This window comes from Ochlerotatus camptorhynchus, unplaced genomic scaffold (genome assembly GCF_037179485.1).
Source record: "Ochlerotatus camptorhynchus isolate MF236.1 unplaced genomic scaffold, CSIRO-AGI_Acam_v1.1 ptg000794l, whole genome shotgun sequence".
In the NCBI taxonomy this organism is placed as follows: domain Eukaryota; kingdom Metazoa; phylum Arthropoda; class Insecta; order Diptera; family Culicidae; genus Ochlerotatus; species Ochlerotatus camptorhynchus.
The window spans coordinates 49,153-76,432 of NW_027041259.1; the positions used below are offsets into that span (position 1 = coordinate 49,153).

Genomic DNA, 27,280 nt, shown 5'->3' on the forward strand with positions numbered 1-27,280 from the left:
AACAAACAAACACGTCATATGTGTCCGTGACACTGAGGAAGTGCTAATAGAAGTGCGGAAGCTGCTTAGATTGCCGAGAATACGTAAATTCCCCTACCTCAAAATTTCGTTTTCTGTTTTTTTTTAAATTTATCTCAAGCTCATGAAAATGTAAACTTTTGGAATATTTAAAATTATAGACACTTAATAATTTACAAAAATCTTAAAACAAGTACTTTTGGTAAAATGTTTGTTCTCTTTTCATGTATGTTATAGTCAGATAACAATATTTGAGACATTTTAAACATTTTTTTTAAAACAACACACACAAAATCGAACTAAAAAAAATGTTCAAAAATATGGTCAAAAGTTCTTGTTCTACGATTTCTGTGAATATTTAAATGTCTATGGTTTTGAACATCCCAAATGTTTGCATTGTTCATAACCTTTATTTTGAAAAAGTAATTTCAAAAATCGGGCATGTACATTTTGAGATAAAGTCAACTCTCCACAACTCGATGTCTGTAATGGTGAAACTGGGTGATTTCTAAAATAAATTAAATAAGCATAAATAATTTCCAAAAATGATCCAAAATATATAGCTTTGCATAATCACAATACAATCAACTCATGGAAATTGAGGTTCAATTTGACTAATAAATATTTAATCTGAAATGGCAATACTAATTAAATTACTACAATTATAACTATTTACCCTCATACATAAAAGTCCCTGTTCCAAATAAGCTGAAAAATTTATAGAATAGCCCCGAAAAAAATGAAGCAACGAAATTACAATGATTTTTACTGTTGAATTTCGAGTACATTAAAATTTATTGTTAAATTATTGAACGGGAGGAAAAATTAATTTCGATTTTTAACGATACAATGCTCAAACAATGAAAATAAGTATGATGTGATGAGATCAATTATTCGAAAAAATCACTTTTTTTTATTGTTTAGACAATAAACCCCCTTTTTTACGGTAAATTTCTCAAATACCATGATTTTCATTGTTGTGAACCATGAATTTCGTTGTGATTTCATGGTAGTGGACAAACATGTTCAATATTTTTACAGTAAATATCATGGTTACAATGACAATGAAAATTATTGTATTTTTATTGGATTTTTTACGGGACTTCAAATACTTATGAAATAACTCATGAGAATTGAGGTTCAATTTAACTTATTATATTTAAACCTGAAATACCTTATATATAATATATATTAAATAAGCAGAATAATTTCTTTTTTCTTCAATATTTCCCCGATACTTGCAAGACTATGCTCCAATATACAACATATACTGAAATCTTCACAGAGTAACATCAAATACTGTTTGAAACACTGCCGCGAATGGCAAGTTCGTCTAAAATAAATAAAATTACCACATCATAAAAGTATATTCTATACATATTCAGAAATCTTTATAAACTAATATCACATTATTTCACCACCATCTAAATTATCACCCCAAATAGGTGTGTCTCGGACGCTTTGGAGACGTTGCTTCTACCGGCTGTGATTCATGGCATTGTCGATGATTTTTTAACCCCAATTTTGTAAAAATAACAATAATGAGACGTTCAGACCGACACCAAACTTGCTACGTAAGTTTGGAATAAAAATTCGAGAAGTTTTCTCATTTTCTACACTACTAAACTGTTTAAATTCTCTCGGGTTCAAAAATCAGACATAGCCGAGTTGCCAGCTCGTATAGGATTCATTTATGTGCTTCTAACAGTAGTACATGATCGAGGAATAACATTTATTTACACTTTCTCATAAACCCAAATTTTACACAGTGGTTTGATAAACTGTATTTTAGACATTAATCACAGACTCGAAAATAGTCTGATGCTACATTTACAGTATAATTGGGGATCATCAAAAAGATGAAATAATGTATAAACGCACTTTGCGAAAAGAAACATAACCGCCCACTGGCAACACAGTTCTTGCTCGACTCGACTCTTCTACTCAGAGAGAATGACAAAGGTTTATCTCAAGGATGTTCTCCCAATTTAGAAATTCATGTACACTTGAAGAAACATTTTGCAACTTTGAAGTTAAATTTCTCAAAAATTAAAGCGAATACACACGTGTTTTTTCATGCTTGAATGATCCTTAGGGAAATGCAAAACTTATGTCATGAGGAATTCTCGATATTTTTTTTCTAAAACAACTAAAAACTTCGAGAGAAGGGCATAAAGTCACTGAAATATGGTGCCAGAAAGGGTGACAATAAATCAATTTTTTTATTTGAGACCTCCCAGGACTTTGACCATTTCACAGAATATTCTTTAGATCATCTTGACCATATTTGAGATCATTGGGTTAAAACACTAGTTAATGAACCATCAAAAATGGCGGACATGTGACCTCAGACCGTAACGCTTACTGCTCGAAGAGTACGTCATCAACAAATTCAACTCACTCTGATTCCAAGGCATTGTACGAACTTTGGTAAACATAACCCATTTGATCGCTGCTGTAACAAATTTTGTGAGGTCTGTTTTCTCTAGGATCCCGGTAAATGATGAATGACGTTTGATTCAAGCTAACTTTTATGTTTTCAATTCCACAGATGGTATGTGACCGGGTCTCTACTAAATTTTATTCCCATCGGATATTTGGCTCAGGAGGAACGAATATTCCTAAAACTTTGTCTCAGGTGTCATGTTCCAAAATAATGTTAACAAGCGTTATGGTAATTGTCATGTTAAATGCAGACCCCCCATTATCCATGAATGATAATTGTTAACATACTCAAATTATTGGACCTATGAACTTTAATATTTTTATGTGTGTTTATCATTGTACTTAGTAATTGTATGGAAGATATATTATACCAACCCTAGTCGTAAACCACAAAATAAGATGAATATATGAAAAATAAAATCCCCCGCAAATTGAGAACAATACATCTGACGCTATCGCTTTCAAATGCCTGAACGTTTTGCACGGAAGCAGGGGATGATGCTGAGCCATATTATATTAGCACAAAGTATTACAATGCAATTTCAGCTGCGACGAACGCTTAAATTGGACGGTGTGAAATGTCCAATTCGTCAGACTGTGGTACCAGGACGTACATTGCTGAAATTTCCATATTCACCCAGAAGTAACAAATGCTGTTGCATGTTTGCTTGAGCACAAAACCATGCAGAATTGCTTGATGTGCGATTATACATATACGAGAATGGATGCGACTTTTAAAGCTAACAAGCAACAAGGCGTTTCCATTGAAAAGGGTAGATGAAGGTATCGACAAGAACATGTTAAATATGTCATTTTGAGCAACAAGTGAACTGTACCTAACTCTATTAAGTCTATATTCACCGACCATACCACAAGAGTAATCCAATTGGCTAGAACAAATATTACTCGTATACGTGTTAAGATGGCAATTACAACTATAAGATTTCGCTGCATGACGAAATGGTAACCTGCATGCATTCGGATTCGAAAAGTCATTACGACATTGAACTCTAACAAAAAGCAAGATCATGTACAAGTGATAGAAAAGCGCTGTACCCCCATATCGCAGTGGGTGGCCAGTTCCCATATATTTCTTCTCCTACCTTATAGAAAGGAGAAAGGATGGAGAAATACCGCAAGAGAAAGTAAAAGCCATATCGGATACGTTTTGTCAAAAAGTGTTAGTTAAACCTGGTAGCAAAGCGAACCTGTGGCAATGACAATAAGACTGGTGTGTTGAATTGAATGTTGCATTTCACAGTAGCTATGATTTCTCATCGGACTCTCCTAATGGTGAACTGCTGTTAAACAAGTGGTCATATTGGCAATGCCTTTTAACCTAAAAGAATGATAATTGATGCAATGAGGAGAAGTGAATTCTATGTAAACAGCAAGAGCCTATGTAAAACAAAGGTTTAAAAAGTTTTGATTGATGATTTCTGTACTAACTGACAAGTTGAACCGCGTGGGTTTGGGTTCAAGCCCAACCGAAGACGTTGCAATTATTCTGAGTCAAGAATCTCTTGACATGTCTACTTGGGCTTAAAGCGTCTAGCTGGAGTTTCCGTCTTTGTGTGGGTGATTCCGTCCGCATATATACGAAAATCAAACAAGGGGAAAAAAATCATAGATTCTACACAATGACAAGCATCGGAAAATCTCACCTTAGCGAATCAATCTACGAAAAATCTTGTTTCAACTCTTGTATCTAAATCGATCTACTCACATCGCTCTCCAACTATTTGAAGGAAATCCTAAAAATCTTCATCAATCGCACCCCTCGGGAATAACATAGGTGAAGACTAACTAACTCATTTTTTCCTTGTTTCAAGATCATCCTCGATCCAGGCAACCCGAGGACTTATCACTATCAACAAGGCATAACAAGTAACAAGGACTAAGATGTGTTCCTTTGATTACTGAAAAATCCTGTTCCCCTAGTTTGAAGTAGTCAGTTTGAAGTAGTCAAGACTAGGAATCGGTGGGGAAATGGATGTAATGTCGGCCTAAATGCTCCTAATTTGGGCCCATACATTAGTTCAGCAATTGACTAAATTTTCAATAGCGACCAAAACTATCCATTAGTACCGTCCCAATGATGCGTTCATCTAGATAAAATTGATAAAATAGCAGATTTTTAGTGATGGGCCCAATCTTTGATCCATAGGCCAACATTAGAGCCATTTCCCCTATATGTTTAAATTCAGCACGACCACTCGGGGCGCTGCTATAGATTAAATTCTGCGTTCAGATTCTAACTGGAGCAAGCTTTAGGTCTAGTAAGGAGCAATCTTCTCCATCTGCAATGATAAGGTGTAAATGATTATGGTTTTATCAGTCGCTATGTTTTAGCCAAAGGCATCGTCAAAGCATGATTATTATAGGATATAAAAGTCATGTTTTAAATATACCAACTAACGAAGTCATATTTCAGCCCAACCACAATGTGACGTGCACAATCTGATTAATTGCAAATTCCCTCTATCAACTGAGCGTGTTATTGGCTAAACGTACCTGCCTGAAGGAAATTCCGAAGGCTGTTGCAAAAAAAAAAAAAACCAAGCATCCAAGCTTTTTTTTTACTATTATAGCGCAAAAGGTATGGTTCATCGATATGAGACAGCGTGACATTGATTTGTTGGTCCCGTTTGAACGCTAGATGTGTTGAGTTGAGTGATTTGCAAGCATCAATAACGCTGGTTCTACAAAGGTACTTTGCGACATTTTTTTTCCTAGATACTTACCGACTAGGTTCTTCCTCCCACGTGGAGCTGCGAATCCATCCACTCAGAAGAAAACGTTTATATTGAAATGTTGTGTTGTTTTCCGTTGCACTCCACAGCCAGCGTAGGAAAAACGGGCAAGCAGTTTGTTGAGCAGTTATTTTTCAGATTAGGAATGACGTATCCTCTCCGTTTTGCTCAAAGTTGCTTCAAAGCAAAAAGCCAACTGGAGCAAGTTTTGTATTCTGCTACTGTGCACTCCATTAATAACTTTATATCAGTGGACATACTTTGGGCGAGTATTATGATTGGAAATCTGTGTTGAGCAAAACTTTAGCGAAATCGTTTGTCGACTTTCGCTTTCTAGATCGTTAATAAATTTTACATCTGGGGCCTCCCTTAGCTCAGTCAGTAAAGGTGCAGCTACAAAGTAAGACCATGCTGGAGGTGGTGGGGTTCGATTCCTGGTCCGGTCTAGGATTTTTTCGGGTTTGAAAATTTCTTGGCTTCCCTGGGCATAGAGTATGATTGTACTTGCTACATAATTATACTAATGCATAAATAGTACAGGCATCGAAAGCTCTCAATTAAAAACTGTGGAAGTGCATCTAGAACACTAAGTTGAGAGCACGCTATAAGCTAATATGCGATAAGCAATAAGCTTGAAATGCGAATAAGAAGAAGAAATAATTTGTTGGTTTTGCTTTTTGTGGTGGAATTTCGAATTCGACCGAAATCGTCAGCTGAAAACGATATTTTCCATAGCATCTAAGAAAACATGTTTCGAAACTTACACCAAGCGTACTTTTGACTTTAAGTTTAAGATCCATAATAATTGCTTAGTTGAAATTTTAATTTAGATAAATACCCCTTGACACCTTAATCTGATGAAAGGTGGCTCATTTCAGACATAGTCATAACGGGTAGGAGTCCTAATAGCTAGCGTATAACTGACCTCGTGGAGTTGGCTTACAAGTTTTCTTAATTTTGCACGTTAATCCCAGAGATGTTGAGTGAAGGCGGGATTTTATGTTCACTACAATTCATTTGATATGCATGATAATTAGAGCAGCGGAAACCATAATGTGAAAATAAAAATCAAATCAATCAAGGGTGTAGAAATAAATGCCAATAAGATGACTATTTCTAAATCTACCAAAGTCCAGTGTAATGACTATTTCCCGAGGAAAGCGAATGTAAAAATTTAATTTGTTTGCTTTTCAGATCCATTTCGCTATAGGGGAAGCTACAGTAATTTGCATATCTGCGGTGGTAGCAGATTCTGTTAAAAAGGCAGATGCTCGAAGTTGAAAGACTAAGAGGCAGTGAGCAGAGGAATACTATTGCAATAGTAGTCAAATAGGTGACTTTTGACGAATGTTGGCTGAAATTAGCATAATACTCCCATAATAAAACACAAGTAATTTGCTTTGTGTCGTTCTCGGTGGTGACTCTTTCAGCAAAAATTATTGAAAACAAAAATGAAAATCGCTGAATTAGTTTTCTGCTTCTATATGAAGCTAGCAACCGAGAATTAATTAAATCAACGAAAATGTACTAGTTTCCACTTGCGTATAACCTTTATTGCTTATCCTCAACAGTATTAGGGAAGTTCAAAATATCGTTATATCGTCCACCAAGCTCAATCGATTTCAAAACAGGTTATGATTTTAGCTCATTTGGATACGAACTCATACTGCACTGGAATATTGTTTACATGGGAATTACTATGGGAAAAGTGAACTTTTTGATCACCATCGTTCTAGCCCTTTGCGGTAATGATCTACGGTATCTGTACTAATGTAAATTTTTCCCAGCTAGAAATTTGCCGAAGACCGCAACTTGAACTGGTTCAGCAAACTCGATTAAGCTCAGAATTTTAGCACACGTAGCTTAAACTTTAAGGAACAACTTAGCTGAAGAAAGCGTCACGATTAAAGTTAGTATTATCACAAACCAAGTGAGAGACGACTAACTGGCGAAGAAATCAATTAAAATAATGTGGTTCACTGTAATAGAATTTTCTTAGAAGCTTGTGCCATCAGCCACCAGATGGACTAGTATTTTTGTTTTGATTTGAACATAGTCGATTTTGTGTGCAATATGATCTTTGACAGTGTGCAAAGAGTGTATCATTTTGTCATTTTTTTTATGCATTTCAGTTTAGAGTAGAGTGAAAGAGATAGAACCAAAATATTCTAGTACATTTAGTGTTGCCATGTGGTACAATCCATTAGGAGTGTTGCCATGTGGTACAATCCAGTAGTAGTGGTGTTGCCATGTGGTACACTGAAAAATTGCAATAGCAGGTGCGTCACCAAAGTTTTCGAGCCGCTCCGTCTGTCACTTCGTTTGTGGTATTATGGAGATATTAATTAATTATGTACATTCTGCTCGTATATTGCAACAAAATACAGGCAGCTTTTTTTCCTTTCATTTGTTTTCCGTCGATCTTGTTTTCCGTACTGAGCACCAATACTACCACAAACGAAGTGACGGACGACTAACTGGCGAACAAATCAATTAAAGTAATGTGGTTCGCTGTAATAGAATTTTCTTAAAAGCTTGTGCCATCATCCACCAGATGGGCTAGTATTTTTGTTTTGATTTGAACGAAGTTTATTTTGTGTGCAATAATCTTTAGCAGTGTGCAAAGAGTGTATTATTTTGTCATTAGAGTGAAAGAGATAGAACCAAAACATTCTAGTACATTTAGTGTTGCCATGTGGTATAATCCAGTAGTAGTGTTGACATGTGGTACACTGAAAAATTGCAATAGTAGGTTCGTCCCAAAGTTTTCGAGCCGCTCCGTCTGTCATTTCGTTTGTGATACTACCGACGCCAGGGAGGCAGCTCCCACATCTGGACCCTAACTATCGACCCATCAACTCATGAACCGAGGACCAACGACTTCACTTCCCTTCCGAAGGCGTGAGCAGAGATTCTATGCCTCAGGAAATCCCGGCGGCGCCGACTGGGATTGAACCCAGTCTTTTTGGGGTGAGAGGCAATCACGCTTACAACTACACCACCGGCGCCGCTAAATACAGGCAGCTTATGCAACGTATCAACGTAACAACGTATCATTACCACTAAAAATAAAAGATCACATTTTCCACAGGCCGACATCCAGGCTCGTGGCTTTTGGTGCGATAACCACTCTGTGAATGTTTCAGCTCTTTTTGACGTTCCACGGGCTGGCGCTTTTGGTTTTTTTTTTCATATAGGAGATTTGGATGGAATTTTCATATACAAAATGCTCATATGCGTTCAAAAGCGAATATCTCAATAAAACTAATTGGACTCATGATGCAATGTTCAGCAAAGTTTGAGAATCTGAATCAAATCGAGTTTAAGAAAACTTTTTTTCTATGATTGAGTGTAGGAGTGTAATTTTTTCATGTATTTTATAGAAACTCCCCATACAAAATTCAAACTAAAAGCTGAAACTTTCGGATAATGGTTTTCTCACCTAAATGAAAAAATCTAGGGGTTGGCCCTTGGAAAATTAGTACTTTTATTTTTGTGGGCCAGTCTAACTCACCAAATTTATATATGTATGCATCCCGATCACATACCCGAAGTTTCCATGCATATTTTCCTTTAACCAAATCTGAAGCTACACGATAATTAGGCAGCGTAAACTTTTCTTCCATATCACTTAATTTTTTCTCAAAGGTTAAATACAATACAATATGGGTATTTCCGGAACGGTGTAACATGTAGAAGCCGGAAATTCATGTTTGGCACCATTTTGAAATCCAAGATGGTAACTTTCGGTTCCTGCTATTATATGTCACACCGGATCTACATGTCACACAGGTTGTATATATCACACCGGGTCTGGAAATATCCATATTGTATAATATTTGACTAGTTTTCGCAGTTTATCAGCAAACCGGAAGCCACCATCTTGGATTTCAAAATGGCGCTAAGCATGAATTTTTGGCTTTTACACTCTGGTTCCGGAAATACTGATATTTGACGATTTTCCGCGGTTTTTTCAGTTTTCCCGGGTTCTCTAGATCAACTTTTCTGCACGATTTCTCTATGTCACTTTTTTCCTCGTGCAAAAACAGAATCTGGTTGCGCATCTACCGACTGAGTGAAAGAAGTTCCTTCATCTTATTTAAATTTTGCTCATTGCACAATTTCCCATTCTAAAAAAAAAGATGCTTTTGAATTCAGATTCTATGCGAGGTGCCGCATAATGGGTTTAGATGAACTCAGGAACACGCAGGGGTACTCGGAACATGTCCAGCTGTCGCCAATGTGGTCCCGGGCTGTGGTTATAACCATCATCGATCTTCTTTTCGAATTGCGTTGTTTTTCAAATTTTATCAGTTTTCTAAGTTCTTAGAAGCGAATGGTGCAAACCACAAACGAAGTGACAGACGACTAACTGGCGAAGAAATCCATTAAAATAATGTGGTTCACTGTAATAGAATTTTCTTGGAAGCTTGTGCCATCATCCACCAGATGGGTTAGTTTTTTTGTTTTGATTTGAACAAAGTTGATTTTGTGTACAATGATTCTTTGACAGTGTGCAAAGAGTGCGTATCATTTTGTCATTTTTTTTTATGCATTTCAGTTTTGAGTAGAGTGAAAGAGATAGAACCAAAACATTCTAGTACATTTGGTGAAAATGCTAGTTCAATCTAGTAGTAGTGTTGCCATGTGGTACAATCCAGTAGTAGTGGTGTTGCCATGTGGTACACTGAAAAATTGCAATAGCAGGTTAGTCACCAAAGTTTTCGAGCCGCTCCGTCTGTCACTTCGTTTGTGGTGCAAACGGTGCCAATGTCAAGACCCACCCTAATCATAAAATGAAATGAACTCCTACTTGGTACTTGCTGTACACATTCATCCTACGCCGCGCGCATGTGTGCATGGGTAAGCATGATGGGAGTAATCATCTAGCACCTATGATTAGTTGCTTTTTTTTTCATATAGAAGTATGCAATTATTTCTATACCAAAAAGTTCCTCGAATCATAAGGAATCTAATGGTACCAATAATAGCCCACAAGTAGAAAGTTTGTAGCATACTTTTTGAGTTTTCAAAACAAATGAAAACGATTCTCGCTATAGACCATCGTGATGTGGAAACCAAGAAACGAAAAAAATCAGTTTTTTTTTTTTTTTTCCTTGGATTTGTTTTCCGTCGATCTTGTTTTCCGTGCTGAGCACCAATGCTACCGACGCCAGGAAGGCAGCTCCCACACCTGGACCCTACCTATCGACCCATCAACTCATGAACCGGGGACCAACGGCTTTACTTCCCATCCGAAGGAAGGCGTGATCAGAGATGTTATGCCTCAGAACATCCCGGCGGCGCCGACTGGGATTGAACCCAGGCCTGCTGGGGTGAGAGGTAATCACGCTTACCACTACACCACCGGCGCCGCACTATAAAAAAAAAAAAAAAAAAAAAAATAAATAAGTTACTGCAGCGTGTGTTCATCCAGCTATGCACACATTTCCTTTTTTGAATAGATTCGGAATGCGTCAGAGGAAATCATTTCTACAATAGGGAGCTGCACCGTCCGGTTAACCTCAATTATTTTGACATCTGGCAGTGGTTTGTTTACATGGACTAAAGAAAATAAATATTAATAATATTTTTTTTAGATTTTTTGGAGAGGAATATTTTCAAACGAACATAGTCGGATATCATATCTTTTAATTCTTTATTTTTTAAACCTCAAATTCACTTGAATCGACTAACAAGCAGAGGTAAACAAACCACCACTGTATGTCAAACTGATGAATGCGGGTTCATCGCGTTCATTCGTGGCGTCAGCGTGCAGCATCCTATTTATAGACATTACATTCTGGTTCTCATCTAGAAATTGTTTCCGCTTTTTCGACCAACGAGCTAGGCATTGTAAATGTACCTAGTCTCCACTCTGAACAGCAAACATATGCTACTACAGAGAGCCATCGCAACAAGTTGAAATTATTTCCAAATAGGGTTTTTGATCTAATTTCCGTCCTACTAAGCACATCCCGCACTTTACCTCTCTTTTTTGAAAGGTTTTGAACAAAACATGGAATGTTTTCATCAAAGATAACTTCTAAATTTATTCACCTTTCCATACGTACCGTTGGATTTGATAAAGAGTCAATCAATGTTGAGATATTATTAAAAATCTAACACTGCTTCTTCATTCTAAATTCGTCCTACGAGTTTCAATTTCGTCCTAACGCTTTGAAATGCCATTAGATTTTCTTCGTCATATGAATAATGGTAGAAAAAGTGGATTCGCTAGGAGTGCTTCTTTTGTTTTGAGAACAATGAGTGTAAATATTCATACAATGCGCTGAAATAGGCTTCATGTTGTGGCTTATGAACTAAAGCAAACCCCACACGCATCAATATATTGACGCGAAGGGCAATTATTGAAAATAATATTGATGATGTGAATTCAGAAATATTGTCAATCTCGATGTATTGACGTCAATATAGAATGTATTGACAATACGATTATTGTCAATAAAAGCAATCGTGTAGGGTCCACTTAACGGATCGGATCAAACGTATTAATGTTTTGTGCATGGTGAAATTATTGATATTATTGATGATTTCTGCTCGATAGAACGGAAATGGGCGATTACGACGAAGTAGCAAAGAGCGCTACTATAAGAGCGCCCTATAACCGAAAAGAAATGTTCATGTAGAAGTTCAGTAAACATTTTATCCTTGTACTTTGATCTGAAATAGCTAACGGAGAGCCAGATCGAAGGGTAGTTGGTAGGTGCCAAGTGGGTGACCTTGCAACCTAGCTTTGATATGCATTTCAACGCAATAGCTTATCTGTTGACGCTAAGACCACACAAATTAGCTAGCTGAACACCCGAGGCTTCAAGTTACAAAAAAAAACACATTTCACATAGAAACATAATGAATAGGAAGATAAACATTTGCCCACAATGACACAATAGGACGTAAAAGAAAATTGTTAGGAAATTATATTTAAATGTTTCTGAATCACATGCCCATCACTGGCATTGATCGCATTGCATTATAAAATTATTAACTGCTTGTTGTGTCTATCGCTATCCATAACGAAAATGAATCCAAAGTAGATGAACGCTGTTGGTTGTTTTTATTTCTCGGCTTTCCATCTGCCGGCGCCGGTGGTGTAGTGGTAAGCGTGACTGCTTTCTCACCCCAATGAGTCTGGGTTCAATCCCAGCTGAGGTCGGTGGGATTTTTCTGAGGCATAAAAATCTCTGGTCACGGCTTCCTTCGGAATTGGAGGCGAACCAGCCCAAGGCTGAAAGCCTCCCTAATAAAGATAAATTAATTAATTAATTCCTTCGGAAGGGAAGTAAAAGCCGTTGGTCCCGGCCCATGTGTGTTTGTGATATCCTACGCAGGTGTGGAAGCTGCCTTCCTGCACATTCGATTGCCGTCAATGGATGGCAATCGATGTCCGTCGGTGATTGGCACTAGATTGCGGAACAGAGACGGACGATAAATAAAGGAAAGAAGAAGAAGAAGATTTTCCACCTCACACTGCGTGCTGCTGCTATAGCGGGGAATGTTTGTGCATGATTTGGAATTCCAAAAAGTATGCTATGAACTTATTATTTGTGTTCTATAATTGGCATCATTGGATTGCTTTAGCTCTTAGTAATTATTTGTTATAAAATATATGTATATAATTTCATATAAAAATTTCAAACAATCACGGGGGTAATATGATCATGTCCATTTAGCGCACCTATACAAGCATATTCACCGCACAGGATAAATGGGTGCACCAAAAAGGAGTTCATAATACAATGATTATGGTAGGTGTATGCAATTATGTTGGTTGAAACTATCGTTCGATCTGCAAAAAACTGGATAGTAGGCATTGTTAGAAATTGTGGTAAGAAGAAGTTATGGTAGGGTTCCAATGTTTAGCAATTATCCATGTTCTACCCCGTTTTATCATTGCACTATTATATCACAGTGCAGCTCAATTTGATGTAGTTCGTGGTATGCCATATGGAGCTTTTGTTTTCAGGAAAATGTAAACTAATAACTTTTCAACGATTCTTATAAAATTGAGGAATTTCAGGAAAACGTGAACAAATTCTGAGTATTCGATAAAAAAAAATATCGTCACCAGCCTTGCAGTTCTAATTTTATGAAATGCCGCACAGTGGATTACTCTGATGATTAATTTTGTTCATTTTGGTCAATCTCGATAGGTTCATGAGTGGCCTTGTAAAGATGGTACTATTGACCAATGCACAGAATGAACTGCACGAAGAAATTTGACGTTTGAGCGGTGCCGTGTTTACTAAAAATGAACACATTGATAATGCTCGCGTAATATTTAAAAATGGCCCATCAACTTCTGTACACAAAGCTTGTTAAGCCCTTTTCGCGCGAATCGAAGTACGCCCACGCAAACCAACAACACAATCGGGGAGGGTAAATTCTCCCCTTCCCGATAAAGCTCTTGGTTTGCGTGGCTGTTCTTTGGTTCGCGTGAAAAGGGCATACGAAGTTGTTAATAAAAGTTGATTGGCCCTTTTCAAAAGTTACGTGAGCATTACATCATGTGTTCATTTTTAGTAAACACAGCACCGATCAAACGTCATTTTTTTCGTGAGTTCATTCCGTGCATTGGTCAATAGTGATGGCAAATTTTATGATCGATCTTGGATTTTTTATTTGAATTGTAACTAATCCCAGTGAAAGTTATTTGGCAATATTATATAACCTACTTGTTCCTTTGGGAGTTAGCTATCGATGGATGGACATGCATATCCAAAAAATGGCCCTATTCGGTGTATGGAACTTGAAAAAGAAAGCAATGTCGAGTACTTTTGACCATTTTTTCATACTTTTGACCATTTTTTCTGCTTGGAAATCGATTTGGATAAAAATTTACTGCCGCCATGGCACCTAAACGCAAAAGAAAGGGGCAAACTCTTGACCCCCCTTCTGATGAAATTAATTTGAGCAATCAATTTGATTTGCTCACGGATGATGAGAATGATCCATCATCCAAGAAAAATTCTAGTAAACTTTCCCGGCTTAATGCCAAGAAGGAAAAGATTCCCCCTATTGTGATAACCACTTCCGATTTCCATGCTCTTCGCATGGAACTTTTGAATTTCGTGAAAGTTAAGTTTTCACTACAAATTGGACGTCGGGGTGAATGCCGTGTATTGGCTGAAACCTTGGACGGATTTAAATGTCTTCTCAAGTATCTTACTGAGAAGCAGCACAAATTTTTTACTTACGACATCAAAACTGAGCGTGTGTTCAAGGTTGTCATCAAAGGACTGCCCAGTGGTGAATCCCTGGATCAGATCAAAGATGAACTGGCAACATTACTTGGAGTTGTGCCACTCCAAGTAATCAAAATGAAAATGAAATCCCTTCTGGCGATTCACGCAACGGGATTTCTAATGATTTTTATTTAGTTCACTGCAAGTCTAGTGAACTAAACAGCCTTAAGGCCTTAGAAAAAGCTAGCCTTATGCTCCATGTCCGAGTGAAGTGGGAACACTTCAGGAAGACTGGAGGAAATTTCCAAAACCTCACTCAGTGCCGTAAGTGCCAGGGATGGGGTCACGGAACTAAAAATTGCTACATGCCAGCTAAATGCATGAATTGTGGTGTTTCCTCTCACGCAAAGGACGACTGTCCTGTGACGGAAGATCCTAAGAAATTTAAATGTTCAAATTGTGGTGAAAACCACAAATCCAATTTTTGGGAATGTAAGACTCGCAAAGCGATCCTACAATCTCGTTCTAAGCGACAGGTAGGAAACGCTCCACGTTTCAGACCAGGCACAAATTACTCTGCTGTTAACAACGGTCAGCGAGGAACAAATTCTACATTCGTACCCGTAGGTACAAATATCACCCTTGCTTTCATCTGTACCTCCCCTCTTCTCGCTGCTAACAATGTTCAGCGAGTTAATGGAGCTACCTATGCTGCTATTGCACCGGGTAGAAATCAAAATACTTACCAACGTAATTCTAACGGAAATTTTGACAATTTTGACTTAGGAAGCATTACTGCCCCTAAAATTGAATTTTTACAGAAATCATTAATTGACATGATCTTTGATATGCTTAAATCTAACTCCATGTTTGATGCTATTCAAACTGGAGTAAAATTTGCAAATAATATTGTCATGACTCATGACTTTAAAATTCAGTAATGGATTTTAAAGCATTAAATATTTTAAATTGGAATGCTCGATCGATGAAGACGAGGTATTTAACTTTTTGAGAGTTCATAACGTGCATATTGCCTTTATAACTGAAACGTTCCTTAAACCTGACTATATGGTTAAGAAGGACGCAAATTATTTCATTTATAGAAATGATCGTCTTGATGGACCTTGTGGTGCCATCATTGTTCATAGACGAATCAAACATAAAAAAATTTCTTCATTTGAAACCAAAGTTTTTGGAACTTTGGGAGTTTCTGTTGAAACAAAATTTGGACAACTTACGTTTATAGCTGCCTATTTGCCATTCCAATGCGTGGGCCAGCAAAAGAATTTTCTCAAGGGTGACCTCCAGAAACTTACCCGTCATAGGTCTAAACTCATCATTATTGGTGATTTTAATGCAAAACACCGCTCATAGAATAATGCTCAAAGCAATTCCAATGGTAATATTCTGTTTGATGATTTTTCTGCAGGTTATCACACTATTCAATATCTAAACAGCCCAACATGCTTTTCTTCTGCAAGAAATCCCTCCACTATTGATTTGGTCTTAACTGATTCATGTCAACTTTGTAGCCAATTGGTTACCCATGCTGACTTCGGTTCTGATCTCCTTCCAGTAACTTTTGAAATATCCCAAGAAATAATTTGTAATTCCAACAGCTCTACTTTCAATTACCATAGAGCTGATTGGGAGCAATATCGAACATTTATGGAATATAACTTCGATCCAAACATTCCTTTGCAAACCAAAGATGAAATTAATTATGCTCTTGAATCTTTGACTACTTCTATAGTTGAAGCAAGAGCTCTTGGTCCGTCTTAAAAATGTCCGTATGGGACAATATCAAAGAACACGCGATCCTGCCATGAGAGTTATCTGGCGGGATTTGCAAAAACAAATTAAAAAACGATTCTCTGTCCTGAGGAACAAAACTTTTGAAAATAATGTTTCTAAACTAGACCCGAGTTCCAAACCCTTTTGGAAACTCACAAAAATTTTGAAAAAAAAACCTCAAAAGCTTATTCCAGCGCTTAAAGAAGGTGGTAAAATTTTGATCACAAATTTGGAAAAAGCTCAGAAACTTGCTAAGCAATTCGAGAGTTCCCACAATTTCAGTTTGGGTCTTACTAGTCCTATTGAGAATCAGGTTGCTCGGGATTTTATCTGAATATTTTCTCTCGGGAAAATATTTTTGATGATTCCTGGAGGACTGATTTGGACGAAGTAAGGTCTTTAACTAAAAAGTTTCAAAATATGAAAGCTCCAGGTGATGATGGAATTTTCTATATCCTCATCAAACAACTCCCAGAGAGTACCTTGTCTTTCTTGGTAAAATTGTTTAACAGATGTTTCCATTTGGCATACTTTCCTGATAAATGGAAAAATGCAAAATTTGTTCCCATTTTGAAGCCGGATAAAAATCCAGCTGAAGTTTCTAGCTACCATCCAATAAGTTTGCTTACTTCAATAAGTAAACTCGTTGAAAAGATAATTTTAAATAGAATGATGCTTCACATCAATACGAACTCAATTTTTGCAGATGAGCAGTTTGGATTTCGCCATGGGCATTCAACTACTCATCAACTCTTAAGAGTTACCAATTTAATTCGTTCAAACAAATCTGAAGGCCACTCAACTGGAGTTGCTCATCTAGATATAGAAAAAGCATTCGACATTGTTTGGCATGAAGGTTTGATTGCTAAATTGAAAAAGTTTAATTTTCCACTTTGCATTATAAAATTAGTTCAAAATTATTTAACTGACAGAACTCTGCAGGTAAATTATCAAAATTTCAAATCTAATCGACTACCTGTTAGAGCTGAAGTTCCTCAGGGTAGCATTCTTGGGCCTATATTGCATAACATTTTCACTTCGGACCTCCCTGATTTGCCTCAGGGTTGCCACAAATCTTTGTTCGCTGATGACACAGACATTTCCGCTAAAGGAAGAAGTCTTCGTGTTATTTGCAGCAGACTGCAGAAAAGTTTAGATATTTTCTCTTCTTATTTACAAAAATGGGAGGTTTCTCCCAACGCTTCCAAAACTCCTAGTAGTAGTCACATAGTCACTATGAACGGAGTTCCAATTTCCTGGTCAAACCAAGCGAAATATCTTGGATTAATACTTGACCAAAAATTAACTTTCAAAGATCACATTGAGGGCATTCAAGCCAAATGTAACAAATATATAAAATCTTTGTATCCTCTTATAAACAGGAAATCCAAACTTTGCCTGACGAATAAACTTCTAATATTTAAACAAGTTTTTAGACCGGCCATGCTTTACGCTGTGCCAATATGGTCTTGTTGTTGCACTACCAGGAAAAAAGCACATCAAAGGATTCAGAATAAAGTTCTGAAGATGATTGGAAGTTGCCTCCCTGGTACAGTACTACCGAGGTACATAGAATTTCGAATGTTGAGACTTTAGAACAAATGTCCAACAAAATAATTAATAATTTCAGGCAAAAATCGTTGCAATCCTCAATTGCAACGATTAATTCTCTTTATACTTTGATAAGATTTGGTTTTAGTTTTTAGTTTTAAGATATCAATTGTTATACTGACATGCAGGTTTAAAAAACCTGTTTAAAATACTGAATTGCCAAGACAGGAACAATGTAAAAACACTTAGATATATATCATAACAATTAAGGCTGGTAAGTTACTGTAGTAACTGGAGCACCTAGGTTAAAATTAAATGTAATTTATTTTGAAATTGGAACAAATCAAGAGTTAAAAAAAAATGGCATTGCTTACTCTTCTCTCTATCACAATTCTAATAATAGGTATTCGTATACTAATGCTCGGACTAATCATTGGCAAGACTCGATACTGTTAATAAAAATCTCAAAAGGGATTCAAATGTGGCACAGTTGATGGAGACCTCAATACAAATCAAAAGAGCAGTGAGGAGCAAACGGTTGAACAGTTAACCCACCCTATTGTACAGCTTTGTCATAAAGCATTTTTTTCTCTGTACATTCATAGAGTTGTAAGATGCGTGTAAAACCAACATAAGAAGGGAGTGTTGACACTACCCATGAAGTGGGTAAACAACACGACCGTAATTGTACCTAAAAACAAGTCAACATGTTGCTCATATGGAAGTCTTCTAGTCAGTTCCTTACTCTATGCTCGTTGCGTCGTTGCGTCGTTGCGTTGTGATCTTCGAAAATGAAACTGTGATGTATGTATGTAAGTAGCAAAAAATTGCATCTATTGTCAAGAGGACAGTCTTCGTCAAATGTTCAAGAGTTTTGTTTGCATACGGACTGAGCATTCGTTAAAGTTTTCGAGTGGGGAGCTATTTTCTCTTCCACCACTTAAAGAGGACATTCTGCAGCAATAGTCAATTGCTAATAGAATGGAATAATATGAAGTGTCTCTGGATGCAGCATCAAAAAGAAGGAACACGTGCTAAAGAAGCTCGACACGAACGACTGACTGACTGACTAGCAGCAGATTCCTACGCCATGAATTCCATATATGGAAACAGGTGACAGTTGGCACAAGTGAGCGGGAAAAAACCACGTCACTTTATCAGGAACAGCACAGGTACACTTACGCGCCTGGTCCCTCGAGTTGTTTATTCCGGAACGGCTTAGTGGGCGTTCAAGAGAAATGCGAACGTGAAGCATTCATCTCATACATAATCCTCACAAAAACGTTATGCAAATTAGGGTTATTTAAATGAGATTATTTCCTGTGATTGTTGACCCGTTACGTCCGGAAAACCGGAAGTAGGTGAACCTCTGTTCGTTTCATTTTCACTCATCTTCTCTAATTGACTGGATTTGGCGGAAATTATGACCGCTTCTTCCATTCATTTTGATTTTTCTCTAGGGTAGTAACAGAGCAATTAATGTTGGACGTAGTAATGTTTTAATCGTTATTTATTGTGTTTACTTTTGCAAGACAAATAACAACTATTTCGGTTCCCCTGTGCATATACGTGGTCAGCCTGAAATAAGCTCGGAAATCAGGGTGCTTCATTTTGGGAAACTTTTATTTGAAGCCACGTGTCAACCACGCACCAGATATGGACTTACATAAATTGGACACACAATTTACTTAAAAATTATAGCGCTAAAGTACAATTGTAATTGGGGAGAATGAAACACTGCATTTCATATTTGACAAAATTGCAAATTTAGGACCGAGGGGGGTCAGTGAAAAATTTAGAGCAATCTAGAGTTACTCTGAGAAACTCTATTGCTCTGAGAGCGAATCTTTCTCTCATTGCTAGTGTATTTTTGCAAAAGGTTTTATTTATTTCTTGACAACAATTCGAGTTTAAGGTTCGTTTAAAGCTTTTTGAAATCTTCAGCTAGACTTAGATTTCACTGTTGTTGATTTTAACTGTCTTAAATACTTAAATCGGGATACAGAATAATGTTTCCGCATCATCGAAGTCACACTCAGGTTGCAGCTCCAAGCAAGCCGGAAAGCGGACAGTTAGTTTTTGTTATAAAACAAACTAGAAAATGGATTGTAAATAATCTCTGCCTTTTTAATCATTCTAATTCCAATCTCGCATAACATTTTAAAAGGACTTACAAACAAAATATAAACAAACCAGAAAATGGATTGTAAATAATCTGCCTACATCTATTCCTATATAAGAAAATCTAAGTTTTTTTGTTAGCATTTATACAGTTTAGTACACAACACCCAAATAATACATTGTTGGCCGTTTCAACGTGCGGGCTAATAAATGATTCGAAAAATTTCTTTGATCGACCGTTTTGAAAATTGAGTTATTTATAATGAATTTTACCGGTTATGTGGAACATTCCTGCACGATTGGTATAGCTATCAAGCGATGCTATGGAATGGTATTAAAAACCGATTTGTTTACATTTTGATTATAGACCCTTTTCAAATGTTACGCGAGATATGCCTTGTTCTTAGTTTTTTTTCCGATGTGGATCAGAGCAAACCAGAGTTAAGGCCGGCGCACAATGGATAAGTTTTCAGGTTTTTTTTTACAGTTAGCCCATGCCCGTTTTATTTATTATGCCTATATTAATGACATGCGACGAGTTTTACGGTTTTGTGATATTAATTGTTTTGCTGACGATACTGTGTTAGTCATTGCAGCTAAAGATTTAGAAGAAGCCGTTTCACGCTTCAATGAAGATTTGCGTTCTTTAAGTAGTTGGTTGAAGTATAAACAATTGAAATTGAATATAAGTATAACTAAATGCATCGTAATTTCGCGGATTCGTGTAGATGACGATGTCTCTGCTGTTATAGATGATGATACAATTGATCGCGTTCAGGAAACTAAATATTTTGGCGTGATTATTGATGACAAACTCAAGTTCAATTCTCATATTGACAATGTCATCAAGAAAATTGCCAAGAAGTATGGAATTCTAGGTCACTTGAAAAACGATTTAACTATTGGTAGTAAAATACAGTTACACAAATCAATCATCTCCTCTCATCTAGACTTTCGTCCGTCCATTCTATTTTTGGCCAATGAAACACAAATATCGAGATTACAGCGTTTGCAGAATAAAGCAATGCGATGTAATAGATTCACTTCCTCAACTTTTATGCAGGGCGTTTTGCAATGACTGTCAGTGAAGCAAATAATTGTGTATTTGACTATAGTGTTCATTTATGAAGTAGTTAATGGTTTGCTGCCTCGATATTTGTGTGATCGGATTGAAAGAGGAAGTGATTTTCATAGATATAAACATTAGAAAAGCGACAAAATTCATTATTTTTCAAAGGTATAAAAGTTGTTCAATTAATGAGTAACAACTTTGCTGAAGATTACATCATGAATTCAGTCAGTTTTATTGAGATATTCGCTTTTGAATGAATATGAGCATTTTGTTTATGAAAATTTCAACCAAATCTCTTATATGAATACTAAATCAAAAGCGCCAACCCGTGTAAAGTCAAAAAAAGCTGAAACATTCAGAGAGTGGTTGTCACACCAAAATACACGAGCCTGGATGTTGACCTGTGGAAAATATGATCTTTTATTTTTAATGGTAATCTAGTTGGTACGTTTGCATAAGCTGCCTGTATTTTGTTGCAATATACGGGTAGAATTCACATAATCAATTAATATCTGCATAATACTATCCTGAATCGTGCAAAGCAATCAGCAAAGTTGTTCCTTATAGCACAGACAAACAGGCGTAACTCTTCATTGTGTATCTTCGTTCACGCATTTAACTGTTGATTTGAACATTATCAGTTCCGCGAACTACTCGCCGCAGCGCTGGCATCGGATCACTTTGACGTTTCTATACATTACAACTTTTATACAATATTCTTTGCGAGTTAGCGAGCAAGCTTGTTTTCCGCGAGAAGCCAGAGAGATGTCGTTACTGAGGTCCTATGTTTTGAGATACTATGTTTTCAAGAACAACTTTTTCAAAGAGTTACGTCTGTTTGTCTGTGCTTATAGTTTAAGCTACGTGTGCTGAAATTCTGAGCTAAATTCGAGTTTGCTGAATCAATTCAAGAATAAGGAAACTTTTTTTTTATGATCGATGGAGTGTAGGAGTGTCTATGTAGTTTATGAACAGCCCCACAGTGGTTTTCTCACCTAATGGCATAAATATAGGGGTTGGCCCGTGGAAAATTAGAACTTTTATTTTTGTAGGCCAGTGTACTATAGCATATTTTACAGGAAATTTATATCTGTACTTTTTTCCCCTTGATTTGTTTTGCGTCGATTTTGTTTTCCGTGCTGAGCACCAATGCTACCGACGCCAGGGAGGCAGCTTCCACACCTATCGACCCATCAACTCATGAACCCGGGGACCAACGGCTTTACTTCCCCCTTCCGAAGGAAGCCGTGAACCTCAGAACATCCTGTTATGCCTCAGAACATCCCGGCGGTGCCGACTGGGATTGAACCCAGGTTTGCTGGGGTGAGAGGTTATCACGCTTACCACTACACTACCGGCGCCGCTATATCTGGACTTGTAAGCAGCTCGATTTTGTTTGCAAATCTGGTTAAAATGTTTATATATAATTATCTTAAAGATAACTTGTCCAGTTCAAACCTTTGTAGGGTTAAGAGGTGGGACCATCATCATCATTTTATCATCATGATTTAAAAAAAAAAGCAAAAAAATCTCGAATTTAATATCTCGCGAATGGGGGGCGACCCCGGCGTAGTGGTTAGCATCGATACCTCTCACGCCAAAGTCATGAGTTCAAATCTCAACCCCGGACAAGTCATGAATGACCCAAGAGCGTTAAAGTGGCTATAATAATAATAATAATAATAATAAAAAATCTTGGGAACGGAAAATTCTACCAAGAAATTCCTCCAATCAATTTTCGCTTTTTTATTATCTATTGAATAAACCAAAAATTCCGTACATTTAGTGCACGAAAATGCGTAGTTTTGTCATCAGAAAATGAGCCGTTTTCATGATGGGAAAAGTGGTTCACTTAACACAGTCGCCGAATATTGATACCGAGCACGTAATCCTACATCAAATCTACGTTCGTGCCTTGAATACAACCTCTTTCTTTTTTCCTCAAAGATAATTTAACTACCTACAACTTCTTCTCATGTTATAATTTTTTGAGTAAAATATAATCCAAAAGTTACTGTGAAGAAAAAAATCATATTTAAATGAAAATTGCAACCATTGGTAGCAGCGAACATGTAAACAATGTTTCATTTAAATCGGAAGGAGTCGAGACAAAATTTACATTTTTTTTTTTTACGTTTTTGGCTGGAAATACTCTATATCTACAAGATGTGTTCCGTAAGGAAAATTATTTGAAAACATGTTTTGTGGGTTACCTATGGTCAGATGAGTGAGTCTTCTGCGCGTAGTGGAAGAATTCTAATTTGTCCACCATCTAAAAGGTCTTGGCCTCTAGAACATTTTTGCCAATGACGCCAACTTCTTAGATGACCAGGATCTCGAGACACAGCTTATACAGGAAATTTACATGCACGCTAGCGCCACGTAGTGAGAAAATTCTAAACTAATCGCCCAACATCCGGAAGGTCTTGACCTACTGAATAACTTTCCCGAAGATAGTAACCTTCTCTATGGGCAGGATCACGAGACATTTCACGTTGGAACCAATGAAGTCAAATTCTATATGGACATGTACCACTTTTCCTCGCAACTGTAATATGTACGGCCATTGTGATATGTATCAAAAATTAAATTGTTCATAACATGTAAAAAAAAATACCAAATTTGTTTGTGATTTTTTCCAGTAAAACCTTGCATTCTGATGCCGTTTATGCAAAAACATGAAAATAGATGAAAATGGTCTATGAGCCACTTTCGCTCGCAACGGTTCATATTAGATTTCATTTTCATACAGTTCATAGGCAAAGTGGACCTTTTTTAAGTTCGCCATATTCGCCATATCTTATTATCAATAGAAAAGTGTAGAATACATTTATTTTCCGAGAGTCATATTAGTTTTTGTGCAGTTAATTGATGTTAATGCCGAATAAGGTGGAATTTAGACAAAGTGGACCTTTTCGAGGTTTTGAGCAAGAGCGATCAGAGTCTCCTAATGTTTTCATTCGAGACAGGTGTAGTTTAATATTATATTATACAATAGTTTTATTCTTCGTGACACAGTGAAAATATTTACTTTTTTTTTACCAAACTCATGATCAGTGCTGATAAAAATCATTTATTCTACACTAAAATAAATTGAAAATGTAGGCAACCTTGAAAGATGAACCAACTACCTGCATTAATTTGACATGATTTAATTTTGATATGATAACATGCTCTTGATGAAGCCAACCGCTGAGTTTCGAAGTTAACAATTGTTTTTCTTCATTCAAAGATGCGTATTCATTATCGTCAGTTCTGTTGTCATATCAATATTCAGAATCATCTTGGTGAGGGTGATTTTGAGTATCAAATAGGAAATGATTATTTTCGTTTTACGTCAATATGGAACGTTTTATGTTGCTTATTTCACTCAGATCGATAGAAGATTATTGCCTTTTGCCAAATTGATGATAATATCGAGGTTTTAGGCTCTGCAATCGATAATATTCAAAACAATGATTTATGGCAAAATGAATTTGATTTTTTTGCTTTTGAGGATCGTTTCCGATTTAGACAATTTTGGGTTGGAAACTCAAGCATTTCACTCATACGTTGACAGCGCAGATTTTCAAAACATTCGCAATTCATCTACACTGAGTAGAAGCGATAGTCAGTGCGTGTGAGAGTAAATGGGAAAACAGACTCTGATCATGACAGATCCTAATGCAGTAGCGATGTGCGGTAAAAGAGGTGAGGAGAAAGGAAACTAGTGGACTCTTTCGTTCTCGCGTCTTCTTATGCAGCAACAGACGTGACGTCACGTCTACTGTTGCATAAGAACACCGTCAGAATGAAAGAGTCCACTAGTTTCCTTTCTCCTCACCTCTTATACCGCACATCGATGCAGTAGGTCTCTTTTTTCATTCGCGTTGTTTTCAAAGATCAAAATGTCATGATTACCTGATATTTGCGCATGATGTAAATATTTACGCGTCGTGCATTGAAGAATACAATTACTTCCGAGACAGTAGAGGGTAATTCGGGCAAGGCAGTGGAATTATTTTTAAAGTGGAAATATGTTTCACAGACATTTTCCATTCAAGAAATGATTTGAATTATCCATCAAAATTTGAGAAACGGTACACTATACAAGGATTTCCTAAGATCAATGGAAAATTTAGGGGAAATGAGTCAAAATAGACTCCTTCCCGTCATCTGCCGTCGATGAAACCAACACCAATCGAATTGTCGTGATTTTTACATATGAATAGCTAGATTTTAAGGACCTCAGACAGCGACAAAAATAAGAGTTGGTTGGAAATGCTAACATGAAGCTTTAGTGTGAAAGTTTATTAGCTAGAGAATGATCTTTAGAAGAGGGTAGGTGGATAGTTCCGTTAGAGTACGGCAGTATGAAAATTGAATAGAAGTTGAAAATGAGCGAAGGGCCATTAATGCGACAGTTTTTAAAGTCAGACGCACATCTTTTGCCTAACCCGTACGATGTACGCGGAGACTTGAAGTGAATGTGACAAAAATAAGTTAAGTTTTTTGGCTCAATCAAACTCCACAAATTCAAATCCAAAATAAATGCCTTCTAATAAAATTACAATATTTTAATGCAATCCTACTAACCAACACCAAATGACCTATAAAACGTGAATCCTGATGAATGGGCGTCTTAGTAGAATACCAGTATAAAGAGAGAGAGAGAGAGAGAGAGAGAGAGAGAGAGAGAGAGAGAGAGAGAGAGAGAGAGAGAGAGAGAGAGAGAGAAGGATTAGTAATTTCCACTTAATTCCACTACCATATTTGCTTATCCTTGACAGATACGCGTATTTCGTCTACAATGTGCAGGCTTCTTCAGTGTCTTGTACTTATACTCGACTGTGACAGTACATTAAACACAATTAAAATAAATTAAACTTTTATAAATGTTGTATCACACTTTTAGAAATAGCACAATGTGCAGACTAGTCTAGACTAGTCCATTTAATAAAATTTTACATTTTTCTGTATTCACAGCACTTCGTAGCTATGATCAACCGACACTTGCTTCAATGGGAGAATTTCGGAAAGATTCTAGCGCTGCTTGTTGTATGCACCTTAGTTAGCCACATCCAGGCTAACGACGCATCCGCAGAGCAGCATCAGATGGAACACGCCGACCAGTCAACGCAATCACATAGCCTTCAGAAGCGTACGTGGAAAAGTCTGCAAGGGGGATGGGGTAAACGGAATCCTACGAATGAACAACCCGATGCGAATGTAGACTATTATGGATACCCCGGAAAGAATGAGGATCCAACTGATTATAACAACGCAGAAAACGATTTGGATAAACTCAACAAGTATATTATAAAAGGATTAATTAACCAGCGTCTGGCACAAATGGATACGCAGTACGACGGTTCTGACGAAGAATACCCAATGGAAAAGCGAGCTTGGAATAAGATTAACGGTGGTTGGGGAAAGCGAGTCAACTCTGGCCCAGCTCAGTGGAACAAATTCAGAGGTATAGTTGTGCATTCAATAAAAAATATATAAATGTAATAATGGTTCATTTTTTAGGAGCATGGGGAAAACGCGAACCAGGATGGAACAACCTGAAAGGACTGTGGGGTAAAAGATCAGAGAAATGGAATAAACTATCATCGTCCTGGGGCAAACGAGATAGCGGCAATAGCAATAGTTACTAATTATCCTATCACCAACTACCGCTCACTGAATTTGTATATATCCACAACACAGTCTGTTATAGAATAAGTTGTTTTTCGATATTGAATTTTGTTTTATATACATAACACTTAGGGCGCTAATGCAATAACACAACTGGAAAACGAAATGCGTGAAGAGCTACAATCTAAAAAAAAAACAGTGTTGATATTGGACAAATGGTGTTATCGTATCTTCTGTTTAGCAGCAATGGACTTGCAGTGAACTTTATTATGCCAAATGGAAATAGTTTTTAAACTAACAGTATCAGTGGATAACGCATACATCATGAAAGTGTAAAATATGGATGTATGTTTCTTGTAAGAAAATATTCTAATGTGCTACCAACATCATATACCCACGCCGTCAGTATAACTAAGCAAATGGTGACGCGAAAAATAATGAAAAAATAATAATAAATATAGCGTTTACAGTCAATCAGATGGTATATGTTATTTTACTATGTCCTTGTTCGGGCGACGGGTCCAGCGTTGTGGTAGTGCTTCTCACGCTATATTATAATTCACGAGTTTAAATCTCATCGTTAGACAAGTTACGAATGACATAAATTGTGTGTGTTGTGGAGTCCAAAGTAGACACAATTCCCTGCCATAATGCGTCTTTGAATTTCTCTGCTGGTATCATTTTCGGCGGTCACCAGTGAG

At 36.9% G+C, this 27,280-nt stretch overlaps 1 protein-coding gene across 1 annotated transcript in view; it reads left to right on the forward strand.

Moving 5' to 3' along the window:
- Nucleotides 1–27,053, forward strand: part of Mip (Myoinhibiting peptide precursor) — a 50,224-nt gene extending 23,171 nt beyond the window's left edge. The window contains exons 2-3 of the mRNA XM_065238482.1: nt 25,926–26,415; nt 26,472–27,053. Of these exons, the coding sequence (XP_065094554.1) occupies nt 25,938–26,415; nt 26,472–26,599 (606 nt within the window). The 5' untranslated portion in view covers nt 25,926–25,937 and the 3' untranslated portion in view covers nt 26,600–27,053. The remainder of the gene's footprint in view (nt 1–25,925; nt 26,416–26,471) is intronic.
- The last annotated feature ends 227 nt before the right edge of the window (nt 27,054–27,280 follow it).